Source organism: Ischnura elegans, chromosome 4, assembly GCF_921293095.1.
Source record: "Ischnura elegans chromosome 4, ioIscEleg1.1, whole genome shotgun sequence".
In the NCBI taxonomy this organism is placed as follows: domain Eukaryota; kingdom Metazoa; phylum Arthropoda; class Insecta; order Odonata; family Coenagrionidae; genus Ischnura; species Ischnura elegans.
In genome coordinates this window covers 5,200,417-5,220,216 of record NC_060249.1, presented here as the reverse complement: position 1 = coordinate 5,220,216, position 19,800 = coordinate 5,200,417, and the positions used below count along the sequence as shown (strand labels likewise).

The following is a 19,800-nucleotide window of genomic DNA, read 5'->3' as shown; positions in this document are numbered from 1 at the left end:
GGGCGCAGAACCCCCCTTAATGTCCTGTCTCTCTCTCTGTCTCTCTCGCGTCATACTCATAGTGAGTAGCAGTGGCATCAGCTGCTTCCCTCATCTCCCTCTTGACGTGTAGAATAGCATTGGTGCAGCATGCCATCAAGAGTGCCTACACATATTTCATGTGTAGTGCCCCTGTGTGTCTCTCCCCTTCCATTCCTCTTACTTGTGACATATACTCATTAGAGTACGCAATGCACGTGTGTTTTTGTTGTCGGGAATTGTATTTTTTGTAATGTGTGACCCAAAAAAAAGCTTTTGCAGTGTTGCAAGTGAGGATGAATTTTTTGGTTTAATTTTATTGGCTAACTAATCACAGGAAAAACCTACTTGGTTACACCATATTTGACTCTAATTGCATTTGAAAATTGTGGCTCATTTCATCAAAAATTCTGTTAATGTATGATCTTGGGTGCGGTCCAATGAATGCTACTTTCGCTACCAGATGCTACAGATGGAAGTGCTCCGGAGCACCGGTCCATAGGCGCTACATTCACTACGAGAATTTCTTTTCGGACTTGTCGGAGTGAAGTCAAATGGTGGAACTGAACGAGGGCGGGCAAACTAGGATTATGAAATCAAAGAGATGGTTTTAATTGCAAATTGGGGATTATGGTCATTGAATATTAATAAATACCGTATAAGCGTGTGTAAGAGGCGCACACGTTTAAGAGGCGCACCCGTATTTTGAGCATCGAAGCTATGAAGAAAAAAATTTTGTGGCATTTTTTTATTCCTTGTGCGGTGTTGCATGCGTATATTCAATAACTGTCGAAATTCCAGGCGTACTGTTATCGAATTTTCCTCTTTCAATAATAATTGAAAGAGGAAATTTTGATAACTGCGGCGGTAATAGTAGCATAAGAGAAATAGAGTAGAAAGAGTTCCGATCCTCTCTTCGCATACGCCGTTGCTCTACGATGCTAGTCCTATTCACGAACAATTTTGTTTTAAATGCTCTCGCAGGAGTATTGCAATAGAATTGCAGCCGTGGAAAATTTCAAGGCAATACACGACAGGCACATAGCATGAACATTCCCGAGAGATTGGACAACAATCGGAGCAATCTCAGTGCCGAAGGAAATAACCACGTCGTAGATTTAATGGAGCCACATTCGGCCCTCCATCAGCCAATGCCTCTGCCGTTTTTTTCCTTTCCGAGACCCCACAGGAAAATAGGAAAACATCAAGTTACAGGGGAACAATGGAAACGTGTTTCATCCCTACCCCGTCTCACCAATTGACCTTGATCGATCTCCCAGTTTATGGAGGCCAAATGCTAGGTGAGTCATCTACTGAGCCCGAAAATATCTCGATAGCTTTCAATAATTGTATGACACGCACGAGGTACAAAAAAATAAAGAGATCTAACACGACGCATATCTGACAGAATTTAAGTTTTTTAAGCCCTAATCGTTTGACACTAAGATTTATAGTTAGAACAAGGCTACTAATATTCAACATAGTCCAAACAGGACGATTTCAGAAGAAAGAAGGGTATCATAATATTAATAATAATTCAAACAAGACGAGACGGACTGGAAACTTTAGGCAACGCAAACTGCGTATATCACATTGCTGCGCCTTCGCCCCTTCACTTTGAAGGCAACGACGTCACATGCAAGATCAGACATTTTCTTCCCGTGCTCCTTCGCTCATAGCCTCGTAGCTTGAAATACGGAGGGGAGCGAGCGCGCTCCTTCCCCTCAGTATTTCGTTGCTTGCTTCGAAGATGGAGGGATCGCACCCCTTCCCCTGGACTCTCTCTCTCTTCACTTAGAAGCATTTCTGATTTCTTCCATTCACAATTTAGTCCAACAATGAACACACTCGTTCGAATTTTTTAAAGCGCAGGTTTTGATACCAATATAATTTTCAGTTGCAATAATCCTCATATTAGCGTCTGAAGATGATTTTTGGAAAATCAGGTCCTCAGCGTAATGGAAATTACTCGGCAAGACAGATATTGACTATTAACCAGGTATGTCCTTCAAAACTACGCGTTTCTCTACGTTTGATAAGCGATTACTATATGCAGTATAAATGCCGCGGGATGCCCACTCGTGGCAGTAAATTTAGCGTGCCCTCCGGAGCGAAAAACCCTGCGCGACCTTCCATGTTCACCTCTGGGGTACTGACGTGACGGCGCGATGCATACAAGAAAAGCAAAGAGGGGCATTTTAAAAATACGTCACTAAGAGAGAAACTCCCCTGCCTGCCGCTTGTTTTTGACCTAGGGTTTCAGATGACTGACTCACACTGAAAACCAAGGCCACTCAGTTCCCCTTAGACTTGCGACCGGTGAAGGAGAGGGGGAAGATAAGAAGTTTGTGTACGAGGCGCACCCTCATTTTCGGCTGCAATTTCTGGGAAAAAAGGTGCACCTCTTACTCGCGCTTATACGGTATGTTTGAGTATCATTTAAATGAATTTTATTTATCGAGGTTCCACAAAGTAAAACAAGAAACTTTGGACTATATTTCTCACACCTGCCCTCGCCTATCCCTTCTAAGTGAAACTCATTACCCAAGTAAAGGAAAAAGTGGGTACTCTTCCGTTTTCTCACTTGAAACATATTAATTTATTATGGCAAACGACCACTATACAACATTAATCCATTCCATGTGTATCCTATTTTTCTTCAGATTTTAATGTATGGCAGGAGTTGATGTGTCGATATATCCTTATGCTACAATTACAATCCTTTCTTATACTACATGCCCCTTTTAATAATTTTTTGTTGCCTTTTGAATGTAAAGGCTGCTTCCAGAGACATTTGAGTTCATTTTGAGTTCATTCAGCCTACTCCATTACTTCGTAGTCACCTTTATAGAAAAAAGGCGTCCCGATTCAGCGTCCAACAACTGCAACGTGAGTAATCTCTCCATTGCCTCAGTGCACTCCTTTCTATTCTCCGCAAAAAAATGACTCGCTCCTCCGCTGACCCTAGTTTTCACGGGCGCGTCTGGAGCGAGGTGGAAAATGGGTATGTGACGCTTGCTGTGATGTCACACCTTAACCTGTAGTGCTCCGTAGCGAATAATGGACCGCTTGGGAGCTCATCGCTGGCGCTCTGAAGCATTGGTAGCGTTCAACGGACCTCACCCATTGTAATTCTGGTCAAGCACAAACATTAAAAGGAGAAAATTATTTTTGAGAGATTGTAAATCTAGTGTAGAAAATAAGAATAAGTAGAAAGAGTTCCAATCCTTATCTCAATGAGTGCACGGAAAATGTAAGGTCCAGCAAAAAAAAGTGCTTAAATGGGCAACTTTTAATATTACAAGCCCAAATTTTCAAGCCCAGCTGGGTCAAATGTTGTATGATCAGGATGGTTATTCCTGTGGATAATGAAGAGCAATGCCAAAATATTTATCCTCACTTGCAATTTCCCAATAGAAGGTTTTTTTGGGTCATCCAAATGTATGTTGTGCCTAGTTCTCTTCTGTCCCTGTTGTCGCATGTGGCTCTGCAATTTTGCCCACTCATTTTTCCTCTGATAGGTGGCGGGATGTTTGCGTTGGCAAACTAACCTTCATGCCCACTGGGGCACTTGGGCTGAATGACTGGTTAATTTATTTATGTAAATGTATGCCATTCAATCAAGTCCAAGTGGTCTCCATGGATGAATACCCTTTTTTCTGAAAAGTGAAGTGACTTCTATTGAGCAGAAACTCACGTCAGCCAAATTTTGAAGACTAGTTATTTTTTTCATTGGTTTTTAATGTGAAATTTCATGAGGTTTACAAGTGTGGAAAAATATTATGTGCATGTCCTATGCTGTGAAGTTTTTCTATTATGTAGTCAAGGTATTAAATTATTTCATTATTGGGCTTGATACGTATTCAAAATGGTGTACTTAGGGTGGTACCTATTTATATTATTGTTACACTTGGCAGGTATGTGTGTGCTGCATGTTTCACATCCACTTTAGTAGTCTCTTCAATTCTCAATTCATTTTATATCAAATGCAATTTTGTTACACATTTCAGACCTTTTTTACTCCTGAAACAACACAATAGCCTTGCCGTGCGTGAGCATTTACACATGACTTTCCTGACTTTTATGTATTGCTTTCTGCTTGAATTGGTTATGCTTGTGTGGTGTGTGGCTCATTTCCATATGGAAGGCACCAATGGGTGTTTCATGCCTGCCACTGTGGATTGTACCGTTGTTAGATGCCTGACTCTAGTGAATTCCCCATTAAAGCCATTTCCCTTGTGTGGCCAAGTACATGGATGAATGATACTAAAGGGCATAGGACTGAGCAGAAGAAGGAAGGCAAAGAAGTGGAAGTGCAATATGTGATCCAGTGTGTGCAACATTATAAAGGTGTAAACAAAGGAAGAAAAGCATTCCTCTGCTCTCTCTCACTCCATGCTCATTTGCTCATTAAGGATTTAATTGGGTCCCCCTTGGCTCTCACGGAGGAGACTCACTCCTCTTCCCATTTTAACAATGTCTGCATCACGCTCACTCACTTTTGGGGGGTTAGGTGCTGATTAGAATCGTTCCAGTCAGTTTTCATCCCTATCGGTTGATTACAATTGATGGGCATTTTGATCAGAACTTTTTATGTTTGTCAATATTCATTCGTATGACAATATGAGGTCTCATAGTTGGCAGAGTAGGAAATTTAAAATGCTAAAAATGTTGATTGCTTTCAACTGCTTGCAATAGTAATTATTCTCCCATCTGAGGAGATGATTCTTGAGCACAGGTTTCTTAACTTATCTCAGTGTGATTGAGGGTCACTATCACGTGATAAAAAAAACAACTCACAATCTCATGTGTGTGCATGGTCGAGACCTACAGAAATTCGTCCCTTAGAGAAAATCTGCAAGTGGTGTGGGAGAGCGTGTGTTTTCTCTCTAGTGTTATACTTCAATCTTGTTGTGAATTTATATATTTTTCATATATTTTTTTGCATATGGAAAAGGTGCTTTTTGTACACCTTTGTCTTATTTACTGACTAAAAGGGCAGATGAACTTGTTAATAGTTTGTAAGGTATTGTCTGGGTGTAACCTCCCAATTGCTCAATTGTGTCAACCATGGAAATCAATCATCCCTCATTATTTAGTAAGATGTATGATTTGCTTAACCTTTCCCATTGCACAGCACTACCTGTGCCACTGTGGATTGCGGTGATGCATATATTTTTTGTTTGCTCCTTCTGGCATCAGCTATCCAGGGTTAAAATTTCGTGACAAATTCATATATCTATGTAATTCTTTGCCTTCTATCCTCCCAATCCAATGCCTCACAATTTGCCCATGGAAGGAGAATGGCCTCCATGGGGAATAAATTTCACTTCAAACTACTGCACACCCTTAGTAGGTTCATTAATTAATTGATTGATTGTGTGACACTACTTTTGTGGAAGTTAATTTTTTGTGTGATGAAGGTGATTCTTTTGCATTTTTGGGTTTGGTGCTGATAATGATAAATAGGATTTTGATGACAAAAGTGGCCCTAGATGAATGAATTTGCTCATAAGAAAAAGGGTGTACATAATGTGTACATATGAAAACATAAATTACTTTTCTGTAACTATGCAATATCATAACATTTCATTGTATCATAATTAGCCTAATGAATTCCTTGCAACAGGCATTGTTAAAGGGAGAGAATATTAGTTACACTAAACTCTCGATTATACGAAGTCAGTGGGACCGGGAAATTAGCACTTCGTAAAATCTAGTTTCGTAATTTCAAACCTTTTTCATAAGTCACGAAAAAATTTTTGCTTTTGTTTCTTCCGCCCTTTTTTGTCTTTAGTGGCCTTATTTAAATGTTTTCGGTGGTTATTTATGGTAGAATTCTTAGAAAAGGCTTTTTGTTATCGATTTATGCTGTGAAAGATCGTTAAATAATTATACCACCATAAATTTCCCATTTCTTGTGCATACTTCAATATCAACGATCGCTTAAGAAATTCCCGACCAGTTTAGAAAACATAATCAAATAATGAATTGCAATGTTTATTATAAGAATTTAATGTTATAAATCTGTGGTTAGGAGCGAATGGAAACTATTCAGTAAGCGGAAGATAGATATTTGTTTCCAGCACCCACGGAAATATTAGCGGCAGCCGGCCTAACCATACTCTAAGGGCTTAACCGCCATTTATGTCGCCCTCTATCGCTCATTGACGAGAAAAAAAAGAATAACGAGGGTCTTAACCCGTTTCCAAAATAACCTTCGTAAGTTAATATTTCGAGTTACTCCGTATTTTCAGCTGAATGTGCTATCTTTTCAATTAGTTATTTTCATTGAGATTCAATTACGATCATAAATTACGTAGGATATGATTATCTTCTGGCGAATATTTGAAGTAAATTCTGTTTCAGTTCTCCATCCGGCTACTGTGCTCCATCATCTTTGCAGACGCTGCTATGAAAGACTTTATTCTTCATCAGGACCATATTCTTCATACGGGGTGTAAAGTGCTATGTTCATATTGTATATCTCTCTTCTTTTATGCCAACCGCAGCAAGGTTGCAACTGGAAAACGACAGGAGAAACATCTTCCATTATCGGAGAAGTAAGGAGACAAACCTTATTATCCACAATGATTGTTTTCCTACAAGAGACGTTTCATCATTTCTCAACGTGTGTGAAGTATTGGTTCACTTGCGTGAATTCCCAAAAATGACTCGTAAAAACCTGTACCTTCACCTCATTTAGTTTTCGTGTTCCTTTCTCCGCCGTATTGAAAGTTATGCAAAGGATCATTGACAAAGAGAAAAGATTTTCTTAGTTTTAGCACTAAAAAATAGTCGCGCCATAATCGTAAATAAATATAGTGTGGAAAGAGCAAAGAAAATAATTTCAATTGAAAAGTCAGCAGAGAAGAAGAGAGACAATTATAAGCATGGCACCATTTTCCCGATAGTGGAAGATACTTCTTCAGCCTCTCTCCGATTAATAACTTACCCCCGTTGCAGGTGAAGATGAACCATGCCCTTCTCCACAGTCCGAGAACGTTCCCAGTGGGGTGGGATTGAATAAGAGTGGAACGAGGAAAGAAGTTTGGTCAGCATAACGAGGGGTGAAGGGGCAGGAGAAAGAAGGGTGGGGAAAGGGCTTCAGCTCTGCCTCAGTCTACGTTTGGGGGGCGTGTTTTTTAAAACGCACTCGAGCTTAGTCACCTTAGGGAGGGAAGAATGGATGGGAGGGAGTGAATGGGAAATGCTGGGGAAGGAGGGGTTTGGGATGCGTAAGGTGGGTGTCAGAAAGATCAACAGAAGACTGCATGAGGGAGTAAACAAAGACTTTGGAAAGAAAGATCTCTCAGTATGGGAGAATGGGGAGGCGCGCGGGAAGAAAGTTCATGGTTAGAGTTAGAAGTGAGTCTTCATTATGAGTAGCCTTGAAAATAAGTTGGTGGTAAATAGAGCCCAATACTTAAGATATTTAAGTTGTTTATTCAGGAAGGCTAATATATACACGAAAAGGTATTACCCAGAAAAATCTGTTATTTTTTTGCTTTTTGCCCTTCTCCATCGCCGCTTCCTCCATGGTTTCTCACTTGCATAAATGGGAATTAAATTGGGGATCTAAATCGTTAGCCAGATCAAAATATCTTAATGTTTGGAGGGCAGCGTATACTTCTTTTTTATTTAGTGAAATTACTTCCACACTTTCATCTTCGTCGTCACTCCATGTCGTCACTAGTCCCGGCCGCTGCTTCTTCCGACTTAGGCACCGGCGTCGCATTGTCGCAAGCCTGGAGATCATCGTCTAGGGCAATATAATCGTTTGATGTTGCGCGCTGTGCTCCTGCTTTTTCCAAGTATTTTTCAAAATAATCTTTCAAGCCTCTAATATCCTCCGCGATTTCATCCGCTGCAGCTTCCTGAAGGTATAACGTAACAAATCAACCATAGCCGTGATATTGTAGCAGTAGAATTTCTAGTAGGATAGTTGTATCAATTACCAACCTTGAAAACATGCTCATAATGCGCTATCAAAGGGGATCCGGCCGATTTCCAGAAATTTGCGATTGTAGTGGAGGAAATCAAGTACGTCTTTGAACCGTGTTTCTGCGATGAAAAATAACAATTTTATTAACTTGGCCATTTTAGCGAAGTTAACAAAATCGTTATTTCTCATCGCAGAAACACGGTTCACAGACGTACTTGAATGCCTGATTGGCAGGAGTGCGATGCAAACAATTATTTTTTGATGATGGCATTGATTGATAGATTTTCAAAATGCAGTCAGAGCGGTCAATTTTGGGGAGGGAGGCCCCCCGCTCTGAGGGTCGAAGAGAGGGGCCAGCGAGGGTGAGCTCGTCGAGGAAAGAGTCCCGGATTAGGGACCCTTCGAAGTGCTTCGGCGAAAAGTTGTCAAGTAGTCTTCAAAGTACGTTCACAGCAGCCTGCCTTGCGTAAATAGGGGCATTATGTCAGTCACGATGTTTTTACCGAAATCCTACTTCCCTTAAATTCCCTCCGTGAGGTTTTAGGCGAACACTTTCTCTCCAAAGTTGCACTATCATTTACGATTTCACACTTGATGGACCACAGTCGGAAGTGCTGATTTTTTTAGCTAACTATGTCTGCGTAACTAGTTTTGTTGACAAATATTTCGCCGTAGTTCGTATAAACGAATGCCATTTGCTCCTGGGGACCGAGCCGAGGTTCGTAATTTCAAAACATTTCGTATAATCAAAACTTTGTATAATCGAATAGCGCCATGTATTTAGCATAGGCTTTTCGCCGGGTCCGCAATATCACTTCGAATAATCGAAAACTTCGTAAAATCCTGCTTCGTATAATCGAGAGTTTACTGTATTACTTTTGATGCTACGGTTGTGAGATGCATTTCTTTTAAGGAAGAGATGAAGGATCTCTCTCTGAAACACCTGCCAAAACTCTGTACAAATACATACGATGTGCATTCAAAATTCTAATTTATTAATAATGTGACAGCTATGCTGCTAATTGGGTATTTTGTTATTATGCTAATGGATTTATTTGTTATTAGAATGACAGATTCAATATGTATCAGGGGCATTGAGCAATTACTCATAGTTCATTAGTATGCAATCATTGCGTTGCAGTGCCATCACCGTGTCTCCCTGCAGCTGCGCATCTGGCTGCTCATTGCTGACCTGTTCCTCGCCCTCGACTACCCGGCCCCCGCAGAGAGCTGTGTGCGTGAGGCCGCCACCATTTCGCCCATGTCACACCAAGTGATGCATGCCGTAAGTCTCTATCTCTCTCTCTCTGGGATTCTGTTGTTGTTGTTCCTCGTCGCTTGCTGAGTGCGAGACCACGGCGGACACTACTATGTCCCTGAGATCGATAACATACACTCGGCCCCTCCATGCCAGCAAACTCCACCCCTTACCCACACCCCAACTCTCCGTTGCCGTATAATTGGGCGCATGCAGTCGAGGGGATGGTAGAAGTTTTCCAATCGCTCTCATCTGCTGAATGCCGAGGCCCCATCCATCAGCCCCTCTGCCTTGGATCGTGCTCAAAGGATTGGGTGCATTGAGTTCACCCCTTTATAATCTGAAAGTTTTTTGAAGAGTGATTGCGATGATATAAATATTTTACTTAATCTACAATATCTTCAGTGCCTCTAAAAATATAACCCTGGGTGGTTTACATAACTATGTCAAAACCACTGCTTGGGAATGGATTAGTGAGGATGCATATTCTGCATCGCAAAATTTGGAGCGGTATATAATTTTTAACTTACAAGGGGAGACCACGAAACTTGCTCCGCCTTTTTCAATGTCGTATTTTTTATGGCCTTCTGAATGGTGAACACATCCCTGAACTAGTAGTGGTTCCTTTGAATGGGCCTTAGTTTTGCTGTAATTACCGTATTTGACGGCATATAAGACGTACTGGTATAATAATATCTTTATTGTTCTATGGGTCAAACATGTGACATAGAACATTGTCAGGGAGGACATCAAAACATACATGTTGTCATAAACTATCAGACAAAAATTCATTTACATTGTAATAACCCTTAGGCTGTAGAAATTTTTTTAATTCTGTCTTAAAAACATTAATATTTGAAATATGTTTTATACTCGTAGGCAATTTGTTAAAAATAAGCGAGGCAGAGTGATGTGGACCTCTTTTGGCACATAATTGTTGTAAGATATGTATATTTTCACTCCCACGGGTCAGATAGTCATGAACCGAGGAGTTTGGTAAAAATAAGGTAGGGTTCTTTTTTACAAATAATGCACAGTAAAAAATGTACATACTTGGTAGTGTCATTATATTATATTTTAGAAATAATGGCTTTCCAGGAGACCTGATGGATACATTTGCCATAACTTTCAAGGCTCTTTTTTGCATAGAGAATGCTCTAGCAGCAGCACTTGTGTTTCCCCATAAAACTACACAATAAGCCAAGTGAGAATGAATTTTGGCATAATATATCAATTTCAGTATTTCTAATGAAGTAGTTGGAGCCAATTTGCGAATTATATATATTCCCGTTGCCATTTTGCTAACTAAATCCTCAATATGATATTGCCAATCAAGGTTTTCAGTTAATTTCAACCCTAAAAATTTTGTAGAGCTAGACTGCTGAATGGCTGTTGATGAATTAGTCTTAAGTAGAGGACTCGTTTCTGGAGGACTAATTTTGTGATGGAAATTTAAAAAACATGTTTCATTTCCATTCAATTTTAAGTTATTACTTTTACACCAGCCAATCATCTGTGCTACTGATGAGCGTGCCATATCAATCACCTCCCCTGTCTTATTACCAAAACTCAGAGTAGTCCCAGCTAGCAAAAGAAAGGCTGTTGCCCCGTAAATTACGGCAACTTTCCATCAACGGTAAAGAAACGGTTGAATATGATGATATAAACATGACGGCAACGAGGAAGCAACGAAGGGGCAAAAGTCTCATATAAAGTCACCAAAAATACGGCAACAGTTTCTTTTCGATGACGTCACAGACACCAGTGACACCTACCGGCAAATTTAAGAACTAACTGAGCAGCAACGCGCCGGTAGCGCCACCTGGCGGATTAATTTGATACTACGTTATTCTGCTACTCCACGGCGGGCTATTCTATTGCATTCAAATAATAATTACTAGATCGGGATTTATTATAAAAATGAATAATGGACAGAATTTAGATAATAACATATCATATTTATTGCATCACTAGAGAAGTTAATTCACACACACATTACAAACAGGACACAAAAATTTGATACCATAAAAGCTCCATAACAGCATGAAAAGGTACAATGCAAAAACATCCTAAGTAAACATAAGTTAATAGATCCCATGTAGCAGAAGGATGAAAAATATCAGTTACGTTTCCAAATGCACACTTCTCTTAATAATACACTTCATAGGAATTGTTGACAAAAAGATCAACCATGCTTTGTTTGAACTACACAGTAAAACAGGAATGTATAAGACTACCCAAAAACAATTTTGAAATAATTAGTAGATAATGAATTGAAGTACCACCTATCATTTAAGTAGTTCATGAAAAATAGTTTCAAGCATGGGATTCACATGATCATAGTTACATAACAGCAGGAGTAGGTGCAAGGCCAAAAAATCCAAATTATAATTCAGTTAATACATCCCATGGTGCTGATGGATGAAAAATAATGCTTACGTTTCAAAATGCTTACTATTTTTAACATAAACCTTCATACGAATAGTTGACAAAAAGATCAGCCATGATATGGTAGAACTACACAGTAAAACAGGAATGTATATGACTACCCAAAAACAATCCATCTCATGCATTACTCCAATATCAAAATAAAGAATCAACAAATATTAGTTTTACATCATTAATTGTACCGTATGGGTTGAGGTCTTAACAGAAACTTGCATTCAACTTCGTTGAGTCTTGACTTAATTTATTTTCAAATTTTCTATTGCAGCAGGTTCTGACGGGCAAGGGAATATTTTTAAAGTTGTATCTGACATAATATATTGAATTCTTATTCCGAGCATAGAGGCATGAAATGCAATAGCAACCCTGGTGTGCACATTTTAATGTGGCCTCTCCTTTTAGTGATAAACTTCCAAATTGCCATGGAACACAGCGATTTTATACTAGGACATTCACATTCATGCTTGTGGTGACAGTGAACATCAGCACATGGTAATTAGGTAATGTTATTCTTAAAGAAGTCTTCTTCATCTAATTTACACATTCACTTGTTCACTGCCATAGCAAGCGTGATTATGAATGCCATAATATGAACTTGCTAAGTTATCTGACAATAAGGAAGCAGATCACTGCAACAAGCGCACCCTAGCATTGCTACAGCATTTTATGCCTCCATATATGGAATAAGATTAACCTTTGCCACCTCACCAATGGAGCTGTTTAAGGGTAGGGCATTCTGTAGTATTTAAGTTAGGTTCAACGGAAAAAAACGAACTAAAATTAATTTATTTCAACTATATGAAAGGCTATTAAACCAAACTTGGACCTATTCCTACCAGCATTTGGCATTCTGAAAATCATAAAAAAATATGGCATTTAAGAAGGCAAAGAAACATTCCTACTCTCCCCTTGTGAGACAAAGATCCAGGAGTATTAATGGCATATCTGGCTGTGCCTGTCATAACAGTCATCATATGCTGACCTCACCTTATCCCACAATCATGTTATGAGATAACAAGCCAAACTGCCCTTCCACACTAGCAGGTTCTGAGATAGGAAATTGGAAGAATAATGCTTCTTCGAGATTCCCTTCCAGCTGCCTTTCAGAACACTTTCTCGTTTCTTATTCCCTTTCTTTGTTCCGTATTTTGAGGCCTGGAATCATTCCCTGATGCTTGTTTTCATGCTGATTGTATCAAATCAGGCTCATTTTTGGCTTTTACATTCTCTGCAAAGTAATTATAATTGGATTAGATGTTACTCTGACACACTTAAAAGCATTTCCATTTACTTAAGCTTTTTTCATTCAACTCTATTCCAAGATATGGGAAGAGTAAATCAAAAGCACCAATGATTACAAAATACTCACCAAATATGACATTTATAATGGAGCTAAAATGCACTTCAAAGGCAATCATATTTTCTGAGTGGCCCTTCAAAGAGAGAAACAGCCAACTCATTCTATATTAGGGTAGAACACGTGTCGTTGACAGTTTTTTAAAGTCCAGTACCCTTTGATAGTTCTGACTACACTTAAATATGATGTTCGAAGATCTTTCCTTCATGAAACAAATCTGAAAAATGAGATGACCAGACAATTAATTATCTATGGTAATTCCTTAGTACCATTGAACATATTGGTATAAAATGTTAAAATTTCTCAGTACATCCCAGTGTAATTAACTTTGTTATCATAAAATTAAATATCAACAAGGAGGTAATGATGGCACCATAACTTAAGTTTCATGACTCAAAGTGATAATCTATAAACAGTACCATGAGCATATCAATACTAAGGTGGCTATGAAGTCAAACAGTTGACAATTTAAGTGAAATACCAACCAAATACTCTTCTTTCAGGCACTTTCCCAGCAAACAATAACAGTTAAAATTCTCAGGAGTTGCACCGGGTAAGGTCTTCCATTTTCCTTCAAACGTTTCGACAAGCAACTCACCCATTGTCTTCAGGGATTCAGAAATCACACGATTTGGGAATCCAACCTAGGATTCCTGAATCCCCAAAGACGATGGGTGAGTTGCTTGTGGAAACGTTGGGAGGAGATATGGAGAGCCTTACTTGGTGCAAATCCCAAGAAATCTTCATCCCTACCCCTGAACTCATTGGGTGCACCAGGTTCTAACAATTGGACTTCACTGATTCTTCAGAAACACACTGCAATTCTATAGAGAAGTTTCAGGCTTCTTTACTCCAACATTGTTTGATGAATCTTTACGTGCAACCTTCCCTTCTTAGGAGGCACTCATGCAACATAAAACAGAATAGATAAGCTTTACACTTATATGTGCACATGCTAAAGCACTCAAAAGAGCAAATTATTAAGTGCAAATATTTACCTGGTGATGGTGGTTTCAGTATCCTATCATCATCAGTCTCCATTGATGAAGAATTACTTATATTTGGATACTTTCAATTCTTTTTTGTCCTTTTCCTTTCCCAGTCTTTTTAAATTTCAGCAACAAAAAAATGCCTCCACATCTGAATCTTCACAAGTAGCCATCTCTGTTCAATAGCAATGGCTGCCATAACAGACTCTGGAAGATAGTTATATTACAATTTCACCATTTGCCACACATGTCAAAGCATGCACTCAATGTCAAAATTAACTAAAATAAAAAAAATTAATACTTGGCTTAGCAAACTAGTAACATGTACATCCAAGTCAGTGCTCTCACACATACCATGAAACAACTCCTATGAATACATTTAAACAGCACCCTGCTCTTGCAAGTCGAAAATGTTAATCCTCATTTTTAACTAACAAACATTCACAAATATTGTCCCTAACTCACCAAATGGTGCATGCAGAACTTCACGCCCAAGATATCCCATTCCTCACGGAGTTGAGAACCATTTTATGACCTGTGACACTGAGGACCAGTTATAGCTCTCATTGGGGTAATATTCAATAACCTTATCTGCCTCCAATTTCACCCATGACTACGTAACAGCCTGCACTGTGAGGCCAGTACATTTTTCATGCGGAAGAAATATTACCACAAGCCAAGGCATCCTGAAAAAAGGTGGGAAAAAAACATGACTATGAGGAGTCACTCTTCAGTTACTAAAAAACATGGGATCATAAAATTCAATTGAAAGTAAAGTTAATTATTGTAAATGATGGCTAGTTAAGAATGATGCATTAAATGATTGTATACTCCAGTAACTGAGGAAAAATCTCACAGCAATTCCGCTAAATTTTGCTCCTATACTCGAAATTTCAAGGGTGTTTGACAGGGGGTGAGTTCTCGCCAACATGCAGTAAATACTGCACTCCACGGAAAGAAAAACTGAAGTGTGCCATTGTGAACCAACAAACGCGCAGTAAGAGCACTCACCAGACATCCATCAATCCATACAACAGAACTAATGCAATGGTAATGAAAACTTAAGTGTACTATTAACGAATTTCACAATGAACGACAGTAAACTGTGTCTAGACTTACCTTTCATAGACCTAGAGTCATGGTGGAATACGGTGGTTGAACCCTCGAAGAGGCTTCTAACTTGCACTGCCCTTCCCAAAGTCAAAAGAAACTTCTTATAACCACCGAACACTGTTTCTCACTATCATCACGATTAAACAGGAGTTGAAATCACTCGCGAAAACTTACGTTAGCGAAAATTACAAACGAAAATTCACGTCAGTGAAAATTACGAATATAATAAGGCTAAAGTACGACGGGTGGATATGGTGATCGGATATGAAGATGAAATTAAATGAAAAGTGAAAATGGAGAAGCTGAAACCACGTTAAGTTTGATGGATGAAGTTAATGAACAATTTATGTGAAAATGAAAGTTATTGATAAAAGCTATTTAAAGGTTTAGTGAACCATAACCGTCCTTCGACTACTCAAAAAGAAGAAAAGTATTACGACGAACTCAAAGCACGAATTAACAACATCAACAAATTTACTAATTGTAAGATGCCATGATGGTGTTCACTGTAGTGATGGGTCGATCATGAACGATTCGATCAAAAAGATTGAATCACTAGGTGAATCAAATGACTCATGATTCATTTCGTTAAACAAGTCGATCATCAATCATCAATCACTCCGACTTCCGGTTTCATATCAATCATCTCGGTTTCCGGTTTGATTCAAAATTTGGAACGACCGATGCATGAACATACGTATGTTCATGGACTGATGCTTAATCTCTTTTCGTCAGGGCAGAAATAGTTGTGATAAAATTAAATACTATGTTATGAAGAACTGAATACTTGTGTAATCTTTTTCTTAAATGTTTTCCAGCAGTTATCAGTATTAATAACACCAATACACGTAAAAGGAAAATATTAAGATGACTCCTGTAGGAGAACGTTAAGAAGTAGAAGTTAAAGCTGGTTATATTTTATTGTGCCGTTCATAAAATTATCCTGCAGATCAGATTCATGCATTGTGTGGTGTATTTTGTGTTATATTTTGATCAACTATAGTTAGAAATTATTTTATTAGTGTTAAGAAACTGTGGCAGTTTCCCCTTCCCAAATATTTTCATGACACTGCTTCCTTCATTTTTTCAATCTAATTTACTCATCTAGGAATTCACAATTAAAATAGTATATGAAATGATAATATGGATAGCAATCAGCGTTACCAATGCTCTTCGCAGATGAGGCAGTATTTATTCGATTATTCAAAGTGATTTATTACATCCATTGATTGAGTCTTTTCGATCTTGATTCCTTTTGAGTCTTTTCAATCATGACTCCTTTGAGTCTTTTCGATCTTGATTCCTTTGAGTCTTTTCGATCTTGATTCATTTGAGTCTTTTCGATCATAATGATTGAATCAATTGATTGAATCATTTATGTGACTCGAGTCAAAATGATTGAATCACTAAAATGATCGACTTTGCCCATCACTAGTTCACTGTGGCGGCGGATAACGGATTCTTCCGTTTTTCCCGAAGTGCATTTCGCGTTCCGCGCATGATGGTCTCGGATGGCCTCCGTCGTGAGCAGACGATATGATTGAGTCTTAAATTTCACATAAAGGAGGAATTCGTAACGGTACAACATCGAATTATCAATCGTATTTAAGTAATATCACTTCGATGATAACGAATATCCAGAGATCCATCAACCTTGAGAGACATTTATATTATATTATCTCAATCTTTTTCCATCGCCACCGAGTGACTTGGAGACATATTAATTAATAAATCCACAAAATCGTCGAATAAATACCACTTATCCCATAAAACACATTATGCAAAGATAATTGCGTAAGTCGTAAAACATTTCATTTACAGCAGATCGTTAATTAGAGCGAATGCATTCACATAAAATAGGATATGAAGCAGCCGTCCAAACTGAGCAACTTCACGGCAACGCGTTGCCGTCATGTTGCCATCATCCACGGCGCAACGTCAAAGTATAAACTGTTGCCGCTTCGTTGCCTTGGACGTTTACATAAACGTCGGAGAGTGTGCTAGCTGGGGTAGCATCATCAGCATATAAAATGACTTTACTCTGATGCAAATGAGATGGTAGGTCGTTAATAAAAATGATGAATAATAGTGGCCCTAGAATGGATCCTTGGGGCACTCCACGCACCACGTATATAAGATGCACCCTTATTCAGAAGGCCACACACAAGGAAAAAATGTTGCAATAGTCCGGGCGACAGCGCAGTACCACAATAACTTAAAATGTGGTTTCTTTTAGTTCTCACGTTTCGTAAAAGCCAAATAAACAATCATTGAATGCAATTACCAAACATATTTTTATTGAGGAAAATTAACAAACGGCAAGCTATTTTGAACATGGTATGTAAATTTCAATAATGAGTAAATGAGTGAATGGCAAGCAATCAAACATAATACAAAATAAAGCAGAAACAATAAAAAACACAGATTTTAAGGAAAACGTTGCCTATCATGAAATTAGACTTTAACCACTTTCAAAACCATAAAAATCCTTTGCACTATCATCATCATCGAAAACGAGAATATCGTCATCACTACTGTTTCCGTCATCGCTAGTATCACCTTCTTCGAATAATGAGTCGTCTTCTGTTCCGTCAAGAGCATTACTGATTCCGCACTTCTTAAAGGACTTCACAATTATTTCAGCCTTTACGTCCTCCCAAGATCTTTTTACCCACTCGCACACTTGTGAAATAGAGGGCCGCTTCATTCTACCTGAGGGTGTGAGGGCGTGATGTGCCTCTCCTATCCACTTGTTCCATCGTTCTCGCACTTTTTCCTTAAATGGCTTATTCACCGATACATCTAAAGGCTGCAATTGGCTAGTCAGTCCACCAGGAATGACAGCTACCTGGGTTTTTAATTCTCTCGCTTTATTCTTTATGGTTTCAGTTCTATGGGTGCTAAACTGATCCAAAACCAAAAGAGAGGGTTTTCTTAAGAGTCCACCAGTTCGCCTCGCCCATACCTTCTGTAACCACAGTTTCATTCCAGCATCGTCCATCCAGCCTTTCGGATGAACATGAACAATTACACCCGTTGGAAGTTTTTCTTTCGGATGAGATTTTCTTTTGAATATGAAAAACGGCGGTAATTTTGTCCCATCAGCACAACATGTTAGAACTACTGTATATTGGGATTTTTCATGACCTGTGGTTTTTATGGTTATTGATTTAGACCCTTTAATACTCACAGTCTTGTTGGATGGTACATCAAATGTGAGTGGAATTTCATCCATATTTCCTATTTGACCGAGCTCAAAAGAAGTTTTCTTGCGTGCATTTATAACAAACCTATGAAATGCTAGTATTTTTTCTTCATAATCTGCTGGCATTTTCTGTGCAATAGTTGTTTTGGTGTGCATTGATAAGCCTTGCCTTTTCATGAACCTGTAGCACCAGCCGTCAGACCCTGAAAAGTTCTGATTCCCATGTTTTTCTGCAAATCCTTTGGCCTCATTGATTATCATTTTGGTTGAAACACTTATCCCAGAATTCCTCTTATCTATATCACCCACATTTTTACGGCATTTTCAAGTTCAGGACAAGATGGAGCTGGGCATCGAATGTTATGTTTTTGTTTTTTAGCAGTCTTCAGTTGATCTTCCTGCAGTCGCCAAGTACGTATCATTTTTTCGGTAGGTGGTGGACCGAAATGCCTTGCTGCTGCTCTGTTTCCATGCACTTTGGCGTAGTTTAACACTCCTAGTTTATACTGAATTGTATAGCTTTATCTCTTGTTTCCTGTAGTCATATTTTCCAGGGTATTTTTTTTAAACAAACAGTTTTAAGCACCGATACCGACACGTGTGTCGGGCGTCATACGTTGAACGAGTAGTACAATGTTGTACTATGTGCTACTCCCTGCTTCTCCGTACCGAGGGTGGAGCGAGCGCTACTAGTTTCGTTTACTTTTTGACGGGAACGGTGCGGTGTCGGAAGGAAACCACCCCAGTTCTCTCTTTTGAGCTATATTTTTGTTGGCAAAAATTTAGTTAAACCTGATAAAATAATTATGGTAGATGTAGAAAATGTTGTGTGTGTCTAGACCTTTATCCGGGCTAAAAATAGCATTCAGTATTGAAAGTTAACCTGTGTCCTTCACATATAAGACGCAGGTAACTTTTTTGAGACCAAATTTAGGAAAACAAGTGCGTCTTATATGCCGTCAAATACGGTAATTAATTTTCATGCTGTACTTTTCACAAGCCGCCTATAGTTCCATGATATCGCACCACTCAGCAGGCTGGTCAGATGGAGTAGTGGAAGCGTTTACGGCTACCACCCAGGGGACCAGGGTTCGGGGCTCGGTGATGGCTGTATATTTTGTTGTCTTCATTGTGATCATACGTCGTCATCTTTTTCATTAATTTTAATTGCGACAAGCATAGACATGAGACTATTTTTTTATCATCATAATGGCGTTTAGGTATTTAAGCAGTGTTATTTCCAATGCGGAGAAGTGAAGGCTCCACTTTCTACTCTCCTCAAAAACATACCGAAAGATTAGCATGGGGCTAAAACAGTGGCTTTTTTCCGAAGAAATTACATTTGTTGGTGGGCATCTTGTTATTATAGTGGAAGGGCTACGGAAGATTTTGGGAAGCGCCAAGCACAAGACACATTAGGTGTAATTGTTACTTTTAACCCTCTGGCGGGCGCGACTGTTATTTCTACAC

The 19,800-nt window shown here is 39.0% G+C and overlaps 1 protein-coding gene and 1 long non-coding RNA gene across 5 annotated transcripts in view; one reads left to right on the top strand and one right to left on the bottom strand.

Annotated features, from left to right (window-relative positions):
* The window catches only part of LOC124157013 (tetratricopeptide repeat protein 7B), a 168,509-nt gene that overhangs the window by 113,847 nt on the left and 34,862 nt on the right, over positions 1-19,800 (top strand). The window contains exon 16 of the mRNA XM_046531478.1: positions 9,105-9,248. Coding sequence (XP_046387434.1) covers positions 9,105-9,248 — 144 coding nt within the window. The remainder of the gene's footprint in view (positions 1-9,104; positions 9,249-19,800) is intronic.
* Positions 11,159-15,627, bottom strand: LOC124157014. 4 transcript variants are annotated; one of them, XR_006864511.1, is made up of 6 exons: positions 15,132-15,627; positions 14,478-14,698; positions 14,022-14,219; positions 13,509-13,926; positions 13,036-13,240; positions 11,159-12,894 (listed from the first exon to the last, which is right to left on the bottom strand). It is a non-coding gene; the product is annotated as an uncharacterized LOC124157014 (long non-coding RNA). The 4 variants fall into 4 exon arrangements; XR_006864510.1 differs by having other exon boundaries at positions 13,509-13,915; XR_006864513.1 differs by having other exon boundaries at positions 13,777-13,915.